Genomic DNA, 18979 nt, shown 5'->3' with positions numbered 1-18979 from the left:
TGTGCATATCTCCACATGACCTGCCTCTTCCTCACCTTTTAATTCTAAAGGAAACCTGGCTTGTTAACTTATCCTATCTACATACACAAAGGTTAGTATCACACTTATCTTCAAAATAAGGGCCTGCTTGGAAAAGGCTTACACAATTGCAAAAGAAACCCATTTGAGCATACACCCATAAGGGCTTGAGCATACCAAGGATTATCAAGAATATGAGGAAAATAACATAAAACAGAAGGAACAATATGAACAGATAGGACAACTAGCCCTTTAGTAAATAACAGAGGAAAAAGAAAAGCTCTTAAAAGTTCTAATTATTATTCTTATAATAATTCAATAATTACATGAAACACAGTTAAAGATGGCAGCTGAATACATGCTTTTATCTTGTCTTCCAGGAAACACCATAAAAATTAGAATAAAGAAGTAAAATAAACAAACACAGGCCATAACAAGAGAGACAGACACTGACTGACATGAGGGGGTAAAAAAATTGGAGGAAAATCTAAAGTGAATTGGTAGATTATAATCAATAGAATTGGGCAGAGAAAGGCAGAAGCTATAATACGCCTGGAAGAGGTTGCAGTAAAGTGGAATATCAGTGTGTCCTGCAAAATCTTAAACAGGCTGAGTACTCAGAAATGAAAAATACCCAAGAAGGCATAAAGTAAGACATAAGGCTGAAATCAGATTAACCAAAAATTCTATAGGCAGAACGGTCAACCCAATCACATTTCTACAATGTACGACCCAGTAGCCACGCAATTACCTTATAGGATAGAAGGGATTTAGAATTTCAGAGCCAAACACTGGATGTCTGGTTGTTAGATACTCAAAAGAAAGAGTTGATCCAGATAGTAAAAGAAAACTTTTTGTTAGTTTTTAATTCAAAATTCAAAAATCTATTTACTCATAGACAATTAGAAGATAATCACATCCCTAAAAGAAAAGAAAAATGCTATGAAAAGTAAAACAAGAAACAGTTCTAGGCCGGGTGCGGTGGCTCACACCTGTAATTCCAGCACTATGGAAGGCTAAGGTAAGAGGACTGCCTGAGGTCAAGAGTTTAAGACCAGCGTGAGCAAGGCATGATGGTACGCGCCTACAGTCCCAGACACTTGGAAGGCTGAGGCAGGAGGATCACTTGAGCCTATGATATGAGGTTGCAGTGAGTTATGATCACACCACGGCACTCCATATCCCAGGCAACAGAATTAGACCCTCTGCCTCAGAAAAAGAAAAGAAAAAAAGAAACAGCGCTATGTGATTAAATATTGACTGGTAAAATAAAAATTTCAATACAAGAATAAGAAGATAAACCCAACAGAACAGGCCTGAAAAGGGACAGGAAAATAAATTGAAAATTGTTTACTGTTGGACAAAGGAGTATGGGATTACATTTCTTCTCTACTGATCTAACACTTTTAGCTGAAGTCAAATGGGGTTTTGTTTTTTTGTTTTTGAAACTCTATTGATTGATTAAAATTATGCCCCATTTTAACTGCTTCCTATTTGGACTTCCTATAGACTTCTTTGTATAGTTTTTTCCCCTTGAATTTTGCAAATGCCTTTTCTTTGGAGGAGGTGGAGAGGCACTATGGGCTTTAGTTTCGGGAATGGAGAAAAAAAGAAATTAAAGGAAGCAAGGGATGTAAAGTCTATAGAAGTGGGCAGAGAATAAAAATCAGATTAAGAGTGACCAGTAATAGTGATCAAACAAGAAATATCTATCAGGTTCAGGTGGTTAGCAATCAGACATTCAATGTGGAAGCAGAAAGGAGAGTAAGACAACCTTACCATAGTGTTCTATACAAGACTACTACCAGAGAAGCTGCCAAGATGCCAAGTCAGTTGATATCCCTTCAAACACTGGCCACACAGTCCCACATTTATTTTAAAAACAAAATCAATCACTTCTCAGCCTTTTGGCTAAGATCAAGTGTAAAAAACAAAATCAGATAATTACCTGACAGAGAGCTGGCCAGGCTTCCTCTCCGTAACTTACAGTCATCCTGACTAAGTTGTCGTTGGAGCTTAGCTTTTCCAGTGGATGCAAATATGTCAGGATTACTGAGCTTCCTGAAGAGCAGGGGACTAAGTCCAGTCACAACATCCTTCAAAGAGAAAACAGTAAAACGTGAGTCTTTAATATCTTTTCTAAAGTTTAGGAACTTTACATTAAACATCTTTACAACATTCATTACAGTTAAAAAGTGCCAGTATTTTTTATTTCCCACTCAACAGCTAAAACCAGAACACATTTCTTAGTAAAAGCTGGGTGTGCTATAAAGGACAAGGGATATTGGTTATAAAATGTCAAAGCAAAAACAGGGGAGGAGGCACACAGAGGACATAAGACATTTGGATAGGATATATTATTCCTAATAAATACACTTCTAGTTATGTTTATTTACTTAGTTTTTCCTTTTATTCATACGCTTCCTCTATCCAATAAAGAAAAGCATATTTTAGGTTTTAAAAAAATCATTAAATATTAGACCTTCCTTTATCTATCATACAAAGTTAGAAATAACCTCTAACATTCAATGAATGCTAAAATAAAACTTAGAGCTTTCTTAATATGCGTGTAATAGGAGCTAAATATAGGTATTCAAAGTACAAAAGTACTATGGAAAAAATACAGAAAATATGAAACATTGACAGTACCTTCACTTTGCCTTTATTTTACTCTAGTTCATCCTATTCCACCCCAACACCTCTTTCTATTCACTCAGTAAGCAGTGATGAACAATATCAACACTCAGACATTTTTAAGTCAATAACCACCTAATTAGGAGTATTAAATAGGAAACTTTTAAAAAAAATAAGGCCTATCTTTTATACTTCAATGAAGGAAGATACAACAAACACAGATAAGTAGCATATCAAACTGATCTGGACAGTAAAGAGACAAACTAAGAAACATAAGGAGAAACTGACACCTATATCACCTGCCATTTAAAAAAAAAAAAAAAAAAAACTCAAGTAACTGGCACCATAGCCATACTAAAAGCCACAGGGAGGAAAAGGGAGAAAATTCCCACCTCTCTAAGATTAAAAGAAAAAAGAAAAACTCTCTAAAGTCTTCTATTGTGATTGGTGGGCTCACAAAAAAAGGGAAAGTACTAATATGGGTTGGCAGTGACTATTCACAATGTGGTTTACAAATGCCCAAACATGAAAATAAGAGAAGCTGATGAAGAAAGATACCTGGAGAGAGAAAGAAAAAAAAAAAAGATTTTAAAGTCTGATAGTAAATGAATAAAAGGAGAAAGGGGGATATTGAAGCATTGAAACACCAAACAACTGATGTGTCCACGCAACTAACTTCAGCAGGAATGAGCAGTGAGAGAGCGGAATTGGGAACAGCAGTTAACGCAAAAAGAGAAGGCAGCGAGGGAGCAGCCTGTATTTTCCACTATGTGGTGTGTCAAGGATGAAACAATACGTATGGTTCAAGGAGAAACCAGGGAAGGAAGCAGGCTTTGGGCACTAATGCTGGTAGCCCACCAAACACGGCTGGCCTCTCACAGAGGTAACACCCACAGCAAAAAGCTCTAGGTGGAGAGAAGTGAAGAGGCCTTGTAAGACATCAAACTACAGTGGATACCCTAAATGAAGGCAACGTGGAGAGGAAAAGATCCTATCCCCAAAAAACTTACAAATGAGCTATATGAGAGAACCAGCATTTGGATGCTTGCTACACCATATGGATGATCAGTCTTAGCCAGAGAAGGAACAACCATCAAGACAGAACTAGATCGGCACCAATTAAGAGAGAAACACATATCCTTTTCAATCTCCCTATTCCCTACCACAACACACCAAAGAACAGAAGCCAGAAAACATAGGAGAGGAAAAATGAAACAGTGGATCATGACCATTCCAAGTCTCTCTTGTCAAACTTGGCAAAGGAAAGAAAAATTAAATTAAATATGAAATATAACTTTTAATCTAGGATGTCTTTTTAACTTTTACCAAAGTATATTACTCATTTCAGAAAAGTGTATGTACCTAAGGATACAACTCAATGAATTTTCACAAATTGAACATACCCATGTAAGCAGCATCAAGATTAAAAAATTAAAAAGACACAATCAGTATCCCCAGAAAGCCCCTTTGTGCTCCCTTTCAGTCACTACCAGGATCCCCCAGGGTAACCACTATTCAGGCTTCTAACAGCATAAATAATTATATAAAGTGCAAAAACTTTATATGAACGCAATCTCTCAGTGTGAACTCTTCTGTGTCTTGCTTCTTATGCTCAACTAAACTGGATTTTTTTTTTCTTTTTTTTTTTTGAGACACAGCCTTGCTCTGTTGCTCAGGATGGTGCCAGACTCCTGGACTCAAGCAATCCTCCCACCTCGGCCTCCCAGAGTGCTAGGATTACAGGTGTGAGCCACCATGCCCACCTAACTGGACTTTTTAAAACAGCAGAGCATTACTGGATTTACTTAAGAAGTCTAGGTTTTAGGGTTCAATGAGATACCATTGTACTCATATTAGTTCTTCCTTTCTGCTTAAATTAGATCAATTTGGTTTCTGTCATTTTTGCAATCAAATGATTCTTAAACAAAGTAGGAAGTTAAAGACAGGAAGGAGTCTAAAGAGGCCCAAGAGAGACCCCCTCACCCTTTCCACCATGTGAGGATATGGCAAGAAGGCACCATCTATGAACCAGAAAGTGACCCTCACCAGGCAGCTAATGATCTTGGACTTCTCAGCCTTCAGAACTGTGAGAAATAAATTTGTTATAGCAGCCCAAATACACTAAGACAACAGGCTCTTGGAAAACACTATAATAAACTCAATTCACTTGTATTATAACATTCTTTTAAAGTTAGATTCTTAAAATGTAGAATTACAATAGGAATTGTAACCTGTACTTACCTATCGTAGCAATATCATAGCAAGAATGTATCTAACACATGCCATGTAAATTTCATCTGTTTTTAAGAAAAGGTTAGAAATTGCTAGACTACACAATCTGTACATGTTCCTTCCAACTCTAAGAGCTTCTTGCTTTCTCTTTTAATTCAGACTATGGAATTGTGGCTATTTTTTCTACTGTCCTAGGTAGTCTTCACATCCTCCCCATCCTGACTCTGAACCATCTCCCTCCTCTACAATATCAAAACAAATCTCACACTAACTTTACCCACAAGGCTAGATTGTGCTTATACTGTACTATGCTATTAAAGATAGGATTCCAAGTAAGTAGGTAAAGAGAATTCTATACTTTGTGACAGATTCTTCCTGACCCACCCTGCCAAGAGTCAAAATCAGACACACTTATCAAAGTCTATTCTCAGCCTGGTGTGGTGACTCAAGCCTGTAATTCCAACACTTTGTGAGGCCAAGGGAGGAGGATAACTTGAACCCAGGAGTCTGAGACCAGCCTGGGCAACACAGCAAGACCCTGTCTCTACAAAAAGTTAAAAAATTAGCCAGGCATGATGGTGCACGCATGTAGTCCCAGCTAATAGGGAGGCTGACGCCAGAGGATTGCTTGAGCCCGGGAGTTTGAGGTGGCAGTGAACTAGGATCACGCCATTGCACTGCATCCTGGGAAACAGAGCAAGGACTTGTCTAAAAAAAAGAAAAAGAAAAAAATCTATTCTCTTAATATCAAAAAGCCTTTCCCTGATATAGAAACACAAAAATCAGTGAACCTTGACCCATACCCCATGCATATCAGCACAACATATACAAAAAATTAACTCTAAATGGATCATGAATAAAACCTAATAGTATAAAACATTCAAAAGAAAATACAAGAGAAATTTTTTGTAATTTCGAGTCAGGCAGGATTCTTAGATATGACATAAATCGCAATTTTAAAAATAACAAATGTTTAAGTTGGACTTCATCAAATTTAGAAACTTCCCCTCTTCCAAAGATACCATTAAAATATGAAATCAAGTCATTACTGATTTGACTAGGAAAAATATTTGCAAAACAGACCTGTTAAAGGATTGGCATTCAGTATATATGTTAAGATCTCACCCAGTGTAGTGGCACATGCCTGTAATCCTAGCTACTCAGGGTGATGGGACAAGAGGATTGCTTGAGCCCAGAAGTTCAAGTCCAGCCTGGGAAACATAGTGATACCTCATCTCCCCCTATGCCCCCTAAAAGAAAAAGATCTCTCACATGCAATAAGAAAACACACAAGCCAATAAAACACATGAACAAAAGATTTAACAGACACTTCAACAAAGAAGAGACAAATATGGCAAATGAACATATAAAACCATCCTTCATATCATTCATCATTAAGCAAATACAAATTTAAACCAAATGAGAGATCACATCAGCCAAGTGATAGAGTATACAGCTCCAAACTCCCATCCTCCCACAGAAACAGAAAAACAAGCAGAAACTGTCAGAACCAACTTTGTCAGAACTCTGAAAATAGTCAAAGGCTTATAGCAACCAAGAAGAGAATGCTGAATCAAGAAGTTAACTTTTAAAAAGTAGGAAAGCTTTGTGGCATTTTTATTTGCCCTTGCCCTACCCACTCCTTGGTGTGGCAGCAGTCTGGAAAACAGCAGCTTGTGTTCCCAGTATGGGACCCCAGTCCGTGGTTCTGAAAGAGGCCTGGTTCTGGAAGAGGCAGAGTAAACCTTATTCACAAATTATTGTGTACGTCTATTCTGACTTGTCTAGGGGCCATCTGAAAGGCTGAGGCAAGGCCCTCCTCTCACGTCACCTAACTCAGAACCTGCTCAAGGTGGAACAGCAGCAGACATTGCTCAAAAACACTAAAGGTGATGCAAACACCCACAGTCAGTCATCTGAGGCAAAAGATTATAAGAGTTCGAAACCAGCCTGGGCAAGAGTGAGACCCTGTCTCTACAAAAAATATAAAAATTAGCCAGGCATGGTGGTGTGCACCTGTCGGCCCAGCTACTAGGGAGGCTGAGGCAGGAAGATTACTTGAGCCCAGGAGTCAGACACTACAGTAAGGTATGATGATGCCACTGCACACTCCAGTCTGGGTGACAGAGCAAGACCCTGTCTTAGAAAAAAAAGTTAAATATGGAATTATCATATTACGTAGCAATTCCACTCCTGCATATATAACCAAAATATTGAAAAACAGGTACTCAAACAAAAACTTGTACACAACAGCACTATTCACAATAGCCAAAAAGTAGAACCAATTCAAATGTCCATTTAGATAGATAAAATGTAGTATATCCATAAAATGGAATATTACTCAGCCACAAAAACGAATGAAGTGCTGATACGTGCTACAATGTGGATGAACCTCAAAAATATTATGTTAATGCACTGGTTCAATGCCTATAAAATAAATAAATATATATGGTACAAAATATATATATATATATATATATATATATATATATAAAATGTTCAGTGAAAGAAGCCAGACACAAAAGTCCACATACTGTATGATATCATTTGTATGTAATGTCCAGGGTCCAGGTTGCCAGGGACTGGGGGAGAGAAGAAATGAGGAGAGAGAGAGAGACTAGTTAATAGGTATGAGATTTCCTTTTGGGCTGGTGAAAATGTTCTAGTACTAGTTGATGGCTGCACAACATTTGAATGTACTAAATGTCACTATATTAACTGCACTTTACCATAATTTTAACAATTAAAAAGTCAAAGCACATGTGAAGATAGGCCCTCTAGGTCACACTTCCTTCCAGGTGCCTATTAATGTGAGAACAGCTGAAACCTGGCACCTCTGGCCTCTCCATGGCTCTCTTCCGACTTTTTTCCTCTTCCACAAGGCTGAGCTAAGGAAGTGAGAAAAGTCTAAGGGCAGCTCTCACTACACATCAAGGCTTTCTGAAGGAGTGAGGGGGTTGCCAAAGACTCTCTCTGCCACAGGCAGAAGAAAACAAGTTTTTCCAGATCTCCTAGCTGTGCTTGGAAAAGCCCTTTATTTGCATTCAAAATGGTTATGACCCAAAATTCTGTGGGCCTGTAAGAATAAAAAGCAGCTATGGTTCTAGACTATCTGTAACCAAAAACAAAAGGGTTTCTATATAGTTCTAAGCTGAGGACTACACTGGGGTTTGAGGCTACATGCTGACCAAGTACAATTCACCTTCCCCCTGGGCATAAATTACATGACATTGCCCAGCCCTCTAGCAGTGATGCAGTGCCCTGAAACTGAGTTCTGGAAATGCAATATGGGTGGAAGTGATAAAGCCATTTCTAGGACTAGCCCATCCTTCACTTTCCTCAGGTGACCTTGGAAGCCATGTACAGTAAAATGGAACAGCCTGGGGGTCCTTTTGAATGTTTGTTATAAGCAGTTAGTGTTAATATAAAAGACCAAAGCCTGAGCTAGTAACAAAGTGTAGGACTTAGATGTTCCTGGGTCACCTGAACAAAATCACCTTGGTAACATCCCTCTGAAATAACTTAAGGACTTTTAAAAAATTATTAACAACTATCTCTAAACTCTCTTTTTTTAAAACATTCCTGAAGGCCTAACAGTTAGAAGGCCTGCCAACTCTGTATTACTTCTGCTTTGCTGAAATATAGGCAGAGAAACTATGTGGCTTATTAATCTCCAACAAACTAATGTTAAAAAGGATTTGTGCATCTGCTACTCAGGTTCACCCTTAGGGAATATTGCTACAATAAAGTTGGTACAACTAAGATGATATCACAGAATTTTAAAATGTGGTTCCCTTGGGCAGAATTTGTTCTTTAATTACATTATAAAACCTAGGGAGGTTGTTCTATCTTCTAAACCAGTTATTTAATAAAGAAATCCACAGAAGTTTCCCTTAAGGGAAAAACGCACAAATTAAAGCCTCCTTTTCAAGATGAACAAAATAAGAAAACGTTTAATAATACCAACAAATCAAAGGTCAAGAAATCTTTTTCTATTATATTTCATTCTAAAACCAGATGAGAATACTATAAAATATGAACACTCTAGTCACATATTCTGTGCATATACCTTGAAAATATAATTAACCATTACTGAGTGCTTACTGTTATCAGGTTATATAAGTGTCTTACACAGATTAATTTGTTAAACCCTCACAATAACCTTATGAAACAGGTAATATTATCTCCATTATACATATGGGATAATTAAGGCTTAGAAAATTTAAGTAACTTGTTTCAAGTAACAGAGTTGGAATTTGAATTCAGAGAATTTGACTCAATCACTATTTAGTCAAGAAGTGTTTATTTAATATTTTCTATTTATAAGATACAATTCTAGAAGCTAAAGATACAGCAGTGAGAAAAGCACACCCAAAAATTCCTGCCCTCAGGAAGTATATATTCTAATGTGAAAAAAGACAATAAACAACAAATATGTAACAATAACAGGTGAAGAAAGGACAAAAATAAAAATTAGGAAAGGAAGTGACAAAGAGTTATTTTAGAAAGGCTGGTCAAGGAAGGCCTCTTTGCATAGGTAATTTCTGAACAGAGACCTGAATGAAATGAGAAAGCCAGCTGTATACATATATCTGGAAAAAGAATATCTCAGGTAGAGAAGACTACCAAGTGCAAAAGTCCTCAATAATAATTTTTTAAATGTCCTCAAGCAGGAGCATGCTTAATATATTCAGGGACCACCAAGGCAACCAATGTGTCTGGAGCTCAGTGAACGAGAGGAAGAATGAAAGGAAATGAGGGCCAGGCGCAGGTGGCTCACGCCTGTAATCCTAGCACTCTGGGAGGCCGAGGCGGGTGGATCACTCGAGGTCAGGAGTTCAAGACCAGCTCTGAGCAAGAGCAAGACCCGTCTCTACTAAAAATAGAAAGAAACTATATGGACAGCTAAAAATATATATAGAAAAAATTAGCTGGGCATGGTAGCGCATGCCTGTAGTCCCAGCTACTCAGGAGGCTGAGGCAGGAGGAATGCTTAAGCTCAGGAGTTTGAGGTTGCTGTGAGCTAGGCTGATGCCACGGCACTCACTCTAGCCTGGGCAACAAAGCGAGACTCTGTCTCAAAAAAAAAAAGGAAATGAGGTGAGAGAAGGCCAAGGGCCCAATCATATAAAACTGTGTAGGATAAGCATTTTGGGCTTTCATCTAAACTGTGATGGAAAGCCACTGTAGGGGTGACAAGCTCTGATTTAAGCTTCTACAGGATAACCTGCTATGTGCAAAATTATCACAGGGAAGAAGGGAGGTCATTAAGAATAGAATCAGGAAGACCAATTAGGAGACTTTTGATGATGGAGGCTAGGACTAGGATAGTGGTGGAGATGGTGGGGAAGTCTCATGCAATTTGAATGTATAGTTGGCTCTCCGTTTTCACAGGTTCCTTAACCAGATTCAACTGATAAAAATAAAACAACAAAACAACAAAAAATAACAGAACAACAACACAAAAATAGAGTGCAGCATTTACATTGTATTAGGTATTATAAGTAATCTAGAGATGATTTAAAGTATACAGGAGGATGTGCATAGGTTATATGCAAATACTGGGGTTTTGGGGTTTTTTTTTTTTTTTTTGAGACAGAGTCTCCCTCTGCTGCCCTGGCTAGAGTGCAGTGGCATCATTATAGCTCACTGCAACCTTAAACTCCTGGGCTCAAGTGATTTTCCAGCCTCAGCCTCCCAAATAGCCAGGACTACAGGCACACACCACCATGCCCAGCTAATTTTTTATTATTATTATGTTTTGTAGAGACGAGGTCTTGCTATGTTGCTCAGGCTGCAAATACTATTAATACATCATTTTAAATAAGGAACTGGAGCATCTGTGGACTTTCATACCCACAGGGGTCCTGGAACCAATCCTCCACAGATATCGAGGGATGATTATGGCACCAGACCTGATGGACTCAACGTGGAATACAGATGAGGTTAAGAAAGGAATTAAAGACAACTTCCAAGTTTTGTTCTGAGTAAATGAGTGAATGGTAGTGTCATTTATTGCCATGGGAAAGAATGGGGAAGAAGCAGACTGGGAAGTGAAAATCAGAGTTCAGTTTTGGACATGTTAAGTTTGAGCAGTCTATGAGCTATCCAAATGGAAATGTTACACAGACAATTAAAAATAGGAGTCCAGAGCTCAGGAGAAAGGTCATGACCAGAGAAATAAATGTGGGCATTGTCAGCTTACAGATGGAATACGAAGCAATACAAACTGATGAGATCACCTAAAAAGGAAGAAGAGATGTAGAGGCAGAATAACGACCAAACCCTCTGAGGTATTTTCAGTTAGACAGGAAGAAAATCAAGACAGCATGATTCCAGGAGCCAAATGAGGGCACAATCAACCATGTCAACTGCAACAGGGCAAGTGAGATGAAAACTTAAAACTGGCCGATGGGTTTGCCAACATGGAGGTCAATGATGACCTTGATATTCAGTGGAATGATGAGGAGAAAAGGCTGACTGGAGTGGCTCAAGAAAGAAAGGAGGGAGAGGAAATGAACAACTCTTTTGAGGAGTTTTGTTATAAAGAGGAGTACTCTTTGTAATAAAGCAGGCAGTTCTAATATAAATAAATGACTTGAAAGTATTTAAAATGTTACCAATATTAAGATTTTGAACATATAGACCAATAGGTAATATTAAAAATAATAATCAATACAGTTTTGTAAAGACTGTATATGTTATAAGTTGGCTATCATATACTGGACATTTATGAATTGGCGTTTTGCATTCCTAAGAATGATCTTGCCAAAAATTTGCTCTGAAGTAATTTATGTTACCTATCTTTCTAAATGGATTTTGAATAAAACATAAGAGCTCTAAAAAAAAATAAAGAGGAATACTCTCCTATTCCTAGATAATTATTTCATACCATTGCTCTTTTGCCTGAATTACTGCAATAACCTCCCAACTGTTCTCTCTGCTTCCACACTCCCATTCAGTCAGTTCTCAATACGGCAGCCAAATACATTGGATTAAAACGTTAGACCACATGATTCCTCTGCTCAAAACTCTCCAATGGCTTCCTATTTCATTCAACCGTTAACAGCTAAAATACTTAGAAGGGCCTATTTACCCTTCACAGTCTGAAACTCTTTTCCCTTCTGAGCTCATCTACTATCCTTCCTCTTACTCATTCCACTCCAGCCCCATGGCCTCCTGTTTGCTGTTCCTCAAACACAAATCTCAGAGGTGGAGGTATGCTTTCAACCCAAGCTACTTGCTACTCCCTCTATCAAGTATACTTTTCCCCCAGACAATCTAAATGCCACTCTCTCCCACACCCTTCAGGTCTTTACTCAAATATCCTCTTCTAGGAGGTGTCTTTCATGACCATGCTGTTTAAAACCAAAATCCCCCATCACTCTATATCTTCCTTCCTTGCTTTCTTTTCTTCATAAGTATAATCATATAGTATAATATACAATATATGTTACTCATTTACTTTGTTATCTAACTCTCTCCACCACAATAGAAACTTTATGAAGGCAAAGACAGTTGTCTGCTTTCTTCACTGCTATAATGTCAACAGTACTCAAAAAAAAAAACAAAAAAAAAAAACTTACCGAATTAAATGAATGAATGGAGGGGTTACAGGGTTAATTAGGATTTTTTAAGATGGGAAATACTGCAGCATGCTTGTAAGTTGACAAGCATCACCCAACAGAAAAGAAAAATTAACGATGCAGGATTATGAAGGGATAATTGCAAGAACTCTTTTTTTTTTTTTTTTCCTTTTTCTTGAGACAGAGTCTCACTCTGTCGTCACCCAGGCTGGAGTGCAATAGTGCAATCATAGCTCACCACAGCCTTGAATTCCTGGGCTCAAGCGATCCTCCTGCTTTAGCCTCCTGAGTAACTACAACTACAGGTGCAAGCCACAACGCCTGACTAATTTTTTTTTTTTTTTTTTTTTTAAAGACAGGGTCTAGCTATGTTGCCAGGCTGGTCTTAAACTGCTGGCCGCAAGCAATCCTCCCTCCTTGGCCTCCTAAAGTGCTGGGATTATAGGCATGAGCCACCGCACCCATCCCTTCTACCCTTAAATGACAGAAATCCCGTTGCTATTAAAAATAGAAAAATTAGCTGGGCATCATGGCGCATGCCTAGTCCCAGCTGCTCAGGAGGCTGAGGCAAGAGGATTGCTTAAGCCCAGGAGTTTGAGGTTGCTGTGAACTACGATGACACCACTGCACTCTATTGAGGCAACAGAGCAAGGCTGTCTCAAAAAAAAAAAAAAAAAAAATAGAAAAGTTAATGGATGACCGGGCGCAGTGGCTCACGCCTGTAATCCTAACACTCTGGGAGGCCGAGGCAGGAGGATCGCTCGAGGTCAAGAGTTCGAGACCCCATCTCTACTAAAAAAATAGAAAGAAATTAACCGGACAACTAAAAATATATAGAAAAAGTTAGCCGGGCATGGTGGCACATGCCTGTAGTCCCAGCTACTAGGGAGGCTGAGGCAGGAGGATCACTTGAGCCCAAGAGTTTGAGCTAGGCTGACGCCACAGCACTCCAGCCCTGGACAACAGAGTGAGACTCTGTCTAAAAAAAAAAAAAAGCCAACAACAAAAGAAAAGTTAATGGATGAGGAAAATGTCATAGAATTGACTGTCAGTGCTGACAGACTCCTTCAGGTTCATGATCACAAATTTAATGTCAACACGGTTGTGTTTTTCTCCAGCCACATTCAGCTACTTAGATATAGGTACAGAATAGGCAGATAGTTGGTTTAATCACAGTTGATCTTGCTAGGCAGGTATGACAGAGAGAGAAAGAGGCAAGGGAGCTGAGGGTGCATGGGCAGGAATGACTATGATAGCCCATGACAATGAAAAGATGGTTTAAAAAAAAGAAAAACAGAAATCAATGAACTGGAGGTTCCAAAGAGCTTGAACAATTTTTGAAGAGGAAATTCTAAAAGGAGTATGAGCTGGAGACATAAGAGATAATGTAAAGGTCAGAGTGTGGCAAGGTAAAAACTAAGGTTTTAGAGGTGGAACATTGTTGGTAAAGATAAAATGTACCTAATGAACATGGAAGTAGGAGGCTCAGGCTGATGTCAGTTCCGCTTACCAATTATTTGCTGCACATCCTTGCTGTACAAGGCTCTTGTAAGAAGAGGAGGAAAGAGTATTTCACAGTTAACAACGAAGTATGACACTAAAACAAGAGGGTGGTCAACTACATCTCACGAACAATGCATTTCTGTAAGTCCTTACTTTCAATAACCTCTAGCCTCTCCCCTTCTGGCCCCACCACTTCCTTTAAGGACTTTTCCCTCTTCCCCCAGGGCAAGCCCTTGATCCAACAACCCCAGTTCTCAAACTCCTTTGCAAGAATCTACATTAATGATGAAAAACAACACCTACTGACGAAAAGTAGTAATTACCAAGGTACCATAGGGATTTCACCAAGCAAGTATAAAGCTAGGTGGCAAATTTACCTGCGAACAATATAACAGCTAAGATAAGCAATAAAGGAGACATACCGATTGCAATACTCAGCTGCTTCTGATAGTCCGACCCTAGGTCACTGTGACTTACTGGGGGTAGAAAAAGCTTTTAGACTGAGCTTTAGGCCAAGGGACAGCCAACAGAACAAAAAAGAGAAAACTCTGCAAGCACATGCTTCCCACCCTCATCAGGGAACATTTTTCAATCTGTCTCAACCATCCCAGCCTCTCTGTCCCCAGCAGCTTTGATGAAACTAATATTTCAAAGTTAAGTTTTCAGGAACTAGCCCTTGCCCATACCCTTGAAAAGAGGGGGAAAAGCTGATAAACTTTCTGCTCTGATTTCCATTAAAATAATTTTGAAAATTCCTCAGCAGTGCTAAGAGTATTCTAGGAACTAAAACTGAACTCATCTTCTCCCATCCTCAAAAACGTCCCATCTCCTTTACTTGTCTACTTCTATCTTACTACCATTATTACTCAAATAGCTCAAATTCAAAACATTTGAATCATTTTTCTATTTATTCATTCATTCAATAATTAATTAGCACCTTCTGTGAACAAAGCCCTTGGCTATGCATTATGTTAGATGAAACGATGATATACTTCCTACATTCAATAATTTATAACTTAAAAGCAGAAATGGCCGGGCGCGGTGGCTCACGCCTGTAATCCTAGCACTCTGGGAGGCTGAGGCGGGTGGATCGCTCAAGGTCAGGAGTTCGAGACCAGCCTGAGCAAGAGCGAGACCCCGTCTCTACTAAAAATAGAAAGAAATTATATGGACAACTAAAAATATATATATAGAAAAATTAGCCGGGCATAGTGGCGCATGCCTGTAATCCCAGCTACTCGGGAGGCTGAGGCAGGAGGATCGCTTGAGCCCAGGAGTTTGAGGTTGCTGTGAGCTAGGCTGACGCCACGGCACTCACTCTAGCCTGGGCAACAAAGTGAGACTCTGTCTCAAAAAAAAAAAAAAAAAGCAGAAATGAAATAATACAAATGAATACAGAAGGATCAAAGTGTTAAAAACATTGCTTTATCCTTTCATTTAGCAAATATTTATCCAGCACCTACTTTATGCCTAGGAATGGATCTAATAATGTGTTACAGAAACAAAGATAAGAATTAACATTATTAAGTACCTACTTACTATGTGCTTTCCAATCATTATTTCATTTAATCCCTTGGAATCCAAGCTTTCACTTTTTGGATCACAGAATTTTGAGAATTGTAATTTCAGGACATTCACAGATTCCCTAAAGCCCAATCAAGGATCCTCTAAGGATCCCACATGGAAAAACAATTTCATAGAAGAGTTTCTATGGCATTTGAGTTAGGCCTGGAAGCTTGAGTAGAATTTCAATAGACAGAGGCAGAGAAAAGTAAGTACATGAAAATGCCTAACAATAAACATATTTACTGAATGCCCATTATGTACCAGTTAAAACACTAGAGGCTGGAGATACAATGATGAACAAAACAGCCTCTGAGGAGTTCATTCTCTGATGAGAGTCTGACAATCAGGATAATTCACTGAGCAAATATCTGTTTCTAACAAATACTCAGACAAATAACTATGTTTCAAGTACTAGGCCCTAGGTATACTAGGGCCTGTATACTAGGCCCTAGGTATACAATAATAAATGAAATGGTCTGAGTCTCAAAAAATTTACTCATGAGAGAGATAAGACAATTTCAGTAATCTGTACCATGATGAGGAAAAGCAGAGGGTCCCAGGGAACCAAGAGAAGGGGCAACTAACTCTGATTCTTCTAAAAAAAAGTGATAAGTATCAAGTAGACCCTGAATGCCAAGGTCTTTAGGCTTAATTATATGGGTAATAAGAAGCTAATGAAGGTTTCTGAAGATAAGAGAAAAGAAATGATCATTTAACAAATATTTATCCAGCACTTACCATTAGCCAAGTAGGCAATGAGTTCTAATTTTTTTTAATAGAATACAGAACATATTAGAGGTTAAAAGATTGAAGGCTGAGTAAATGCAGTTAACGTATTGCCACAAACAAGACTAAATTTTATTAGTCTGTTGAATTAAGGTAGTTACAGTAAGATAAAAGGTTTGAAAGATATCATGAAGGCAGACTCAGCAGAACCTAACACCTGACTGCTAATGGTGGGGGGTCAAGGAAAAGAGAGAAGTCAAAGACCATGGGTCTAATTTCAAGTTTCATAACAAAAAGGAAAGATATAGGGAGAAGTACATTTCAACAGAGAAATAATGGATTCTATTTTAATGATATGGTAAGTCACTGACCTGGAGATTCAAATCCTGCATCATGGTTAGAACTCATTCCCAAATACCAGCATAATATGAAGTATAACAAGCACTAATCCCTATCATGAGAAATGGAGAACAAAGTTATTTGTGAAATGTGGATGCTTGCTGCTCAGCTAGGCTCTTCCTACCTAAATGAATGAAATCCAACCAGCCTCATTAACACACACAACTGAAATTTTTGCCTTTTCAAAATCAAAAATTATTACAAATTATGGACTTTCAAGGTTACTATCAAATTATAAAAATCATAAATGGTAAGAACACAAATGATGAGAGACTACAGTGGAAATAAATGTTAGGCACAAAAATGGAAATGTAGAGCTAAGGAAAGAGGTCAGGCCTAAAGGCTCAGATCAGTCTTCAAGGAAGTTCTGTGAAACAAAACTATGAATAAAGAGGATGGCTAAGCATGGTGGCTAACCTGGAATCCTAGCACTTTCGGAGGCCAGGAGTTATCGCTTAAGTCCAGGAGTTCAAGCTTACACAAGTGAGCTATGATAATGCCACTGCACTCCAGCCTGGGTAACAGGGTGAGACCCTCTCTTTAAAAAAAAAAAAAAAAAAAAGGACCGCAGACTCTTGTTCTACATCCTAGGCGCTTGCCACAGAGTGAGCCTGCTAAATTATAGAGTACAATAAAGGATCCAGTTAAGGACAAAGGGTATATCCTTAAGGAACATTTAGGGAACAGGAAGAGTAAACAAAGACATACAAGGGAGCACTCAGAGAAGCAGTAATGGAGTGGATATTATGACAAATGAGAAGAAAATGTCAAGAAGGAACACACGGTCAATGGTAACAAACAGATCCAATGTTGGATAGGATGAGAACTAAGGGAAGACTATCACATTTAGTAATTTAAAGGTCCCCAGGACATTAGGTATTTCTCTGTGTAACTCTTTCACAATGAAACTTTTCACAAGCACAAGTAGCCATGCACTATATTTTAATTTGGAAAGCAAGTTTTTGTATCCATCATAGTATATTCACACAATGAAAAGTTATATAGCAATGAAAAAGAACAAACTATTTCTACAAGCAACATCAATGAGTCTCACATACATGATCTGAAGGAAAGAATTTGGTCACAAAAGAGTACAAACTGTAAGATTCTATTTATACAAAGTATTAGTTCAAAATTTAACTATGGTGACAGAAGTCATCAAAGTATTAATAGTTACCTTTGGAAAAGGATAGTAACTGGGAGAAAGTACAAAGGAACATTCTAAGGCTGCAGTCCCCAACTCCTGCTAGAGACCAGGATGCAGAGCTCTGCCACCACCCTCACCCCTGCCACCCCCGTCCATGGAAAAATTGTCCTCCACGAAACTTAGGAAAAGGGTGGGGGGGCTTCACAGCAGGTGAGCAGTGGATGAGTGAGGGAAGCTTCATCTGTATTTACTGCCACTCCCCAACGCTCACGTCACTGCCTGAGCTCCACTCCCCACTCCCACTCCATGAAACCAGTCCCTGGTGCCAAAAAGGTTGGGGACCACTGTTCTAGAGTCCTGGAAATGGTCTCCATCTTCATTTGAGTAGTGGTCATATGGGGATACTCATTCTGTAAAAATCCATGGGCTGAATGAACCTTTCATTTGTATATCATATGTAAATCACACCTCAATAAAAAAGTAAACCAGGCCAGGCATGGTGGCTCATGCCTCTGTAAACCTAGCACTCTGGGAGGCTAAGGTGGGAGAATAGATTGAGGCCAGGGTTCAAGACCAGCCTGAGCAAGAGGGAGATCCCATCTCTACAAAAAAAATAGAAAAATTAGGCCAAGCGCGGTGGCTCACGCCTGTAATCCTAGCACTCTGGGAGGCTGAGGCGAGAGGATTGCTCGAGGTCAGGAGTTCGAGACCAGCCTGAGCAAGAGCGAGACCCCGTCTCTACTAAAAATAGAAAGAAATTATATGGACAACTAAAAATCTATATAGAAAAAATTAGCTGGGCATGGTGGCGCATGCCTGTAGTTCCAGGTACTTGGGAGGCTGAGGCAGGAGGATTGCTTGAGCCCCGGAGTCTGAGGTTGCAGTGAGCTACGATGATGCCACTGCACTCTAGCCAGGGCAACGGAGCAAGAACTTGTCTCAAGGAAAAAAAAAAAAAAGTAAACAAGCCAGGCACAGTGGCTCACGCCTGTAATTCCAGTACTGTGCGGCGAGGCTGGAACAGGAGGATCCTTTGAGGCCAGAAGTTGGCAACCAGCCTGGGCAACAGAGCAAGACTCCATCTCTACAAAAAAATTTAAAAATTAACCAGGTGTGGCAGTTTGTATCTGCAGTCCCAGCTACTCAGGAGGCTGAGGCAGGATTCCTT

General features: G+C 39.0%; 1 protein-coding gene across 2 annotated transcripts in view; it reads right to left on the bottom strand.

The window, feature by feature from the left end:
* Window positions 1-18979, bottom strand: part of MAST2 (microtubule associated serine/threonine kinase 2) — a 196910-nt gene that overhangs the window by 175678 nt on the left and 2253 nt on the right. For both annotated transcript variants that reach the window (XM_069479909.1, XM_069479908.1), the window contains exon 2: window positions 1967-2114. In XM_069479909.1, coding sequence (XP_069336010.1) covers window positions 1967-2114 — 148 coding nt within the window. The remainder of the gene's footprint in view (window positions 1-1966; window positions 2115-18979) is intronic.

This window comes from Eulemur rufifrons, chromosome 8 (genome assembly GCF_041146395.1).
Source record: "Eulemur rufifrons isolate Redbay chromosome 8, OSU_ERuf_1, whole genome shotgun sequence".
Classification (NCBI taxonomy): domain Eukaryota; kingdom Metazoa; phylum Chordata; class Mammalia; order Primates; family Lemuridae; genus Eulemur; species Eulemur rufifrons.
Note: the sequence above shows the minus strand (reverse complement) of the source record. Positions and strands in the feature narration are given on the sequence as shown.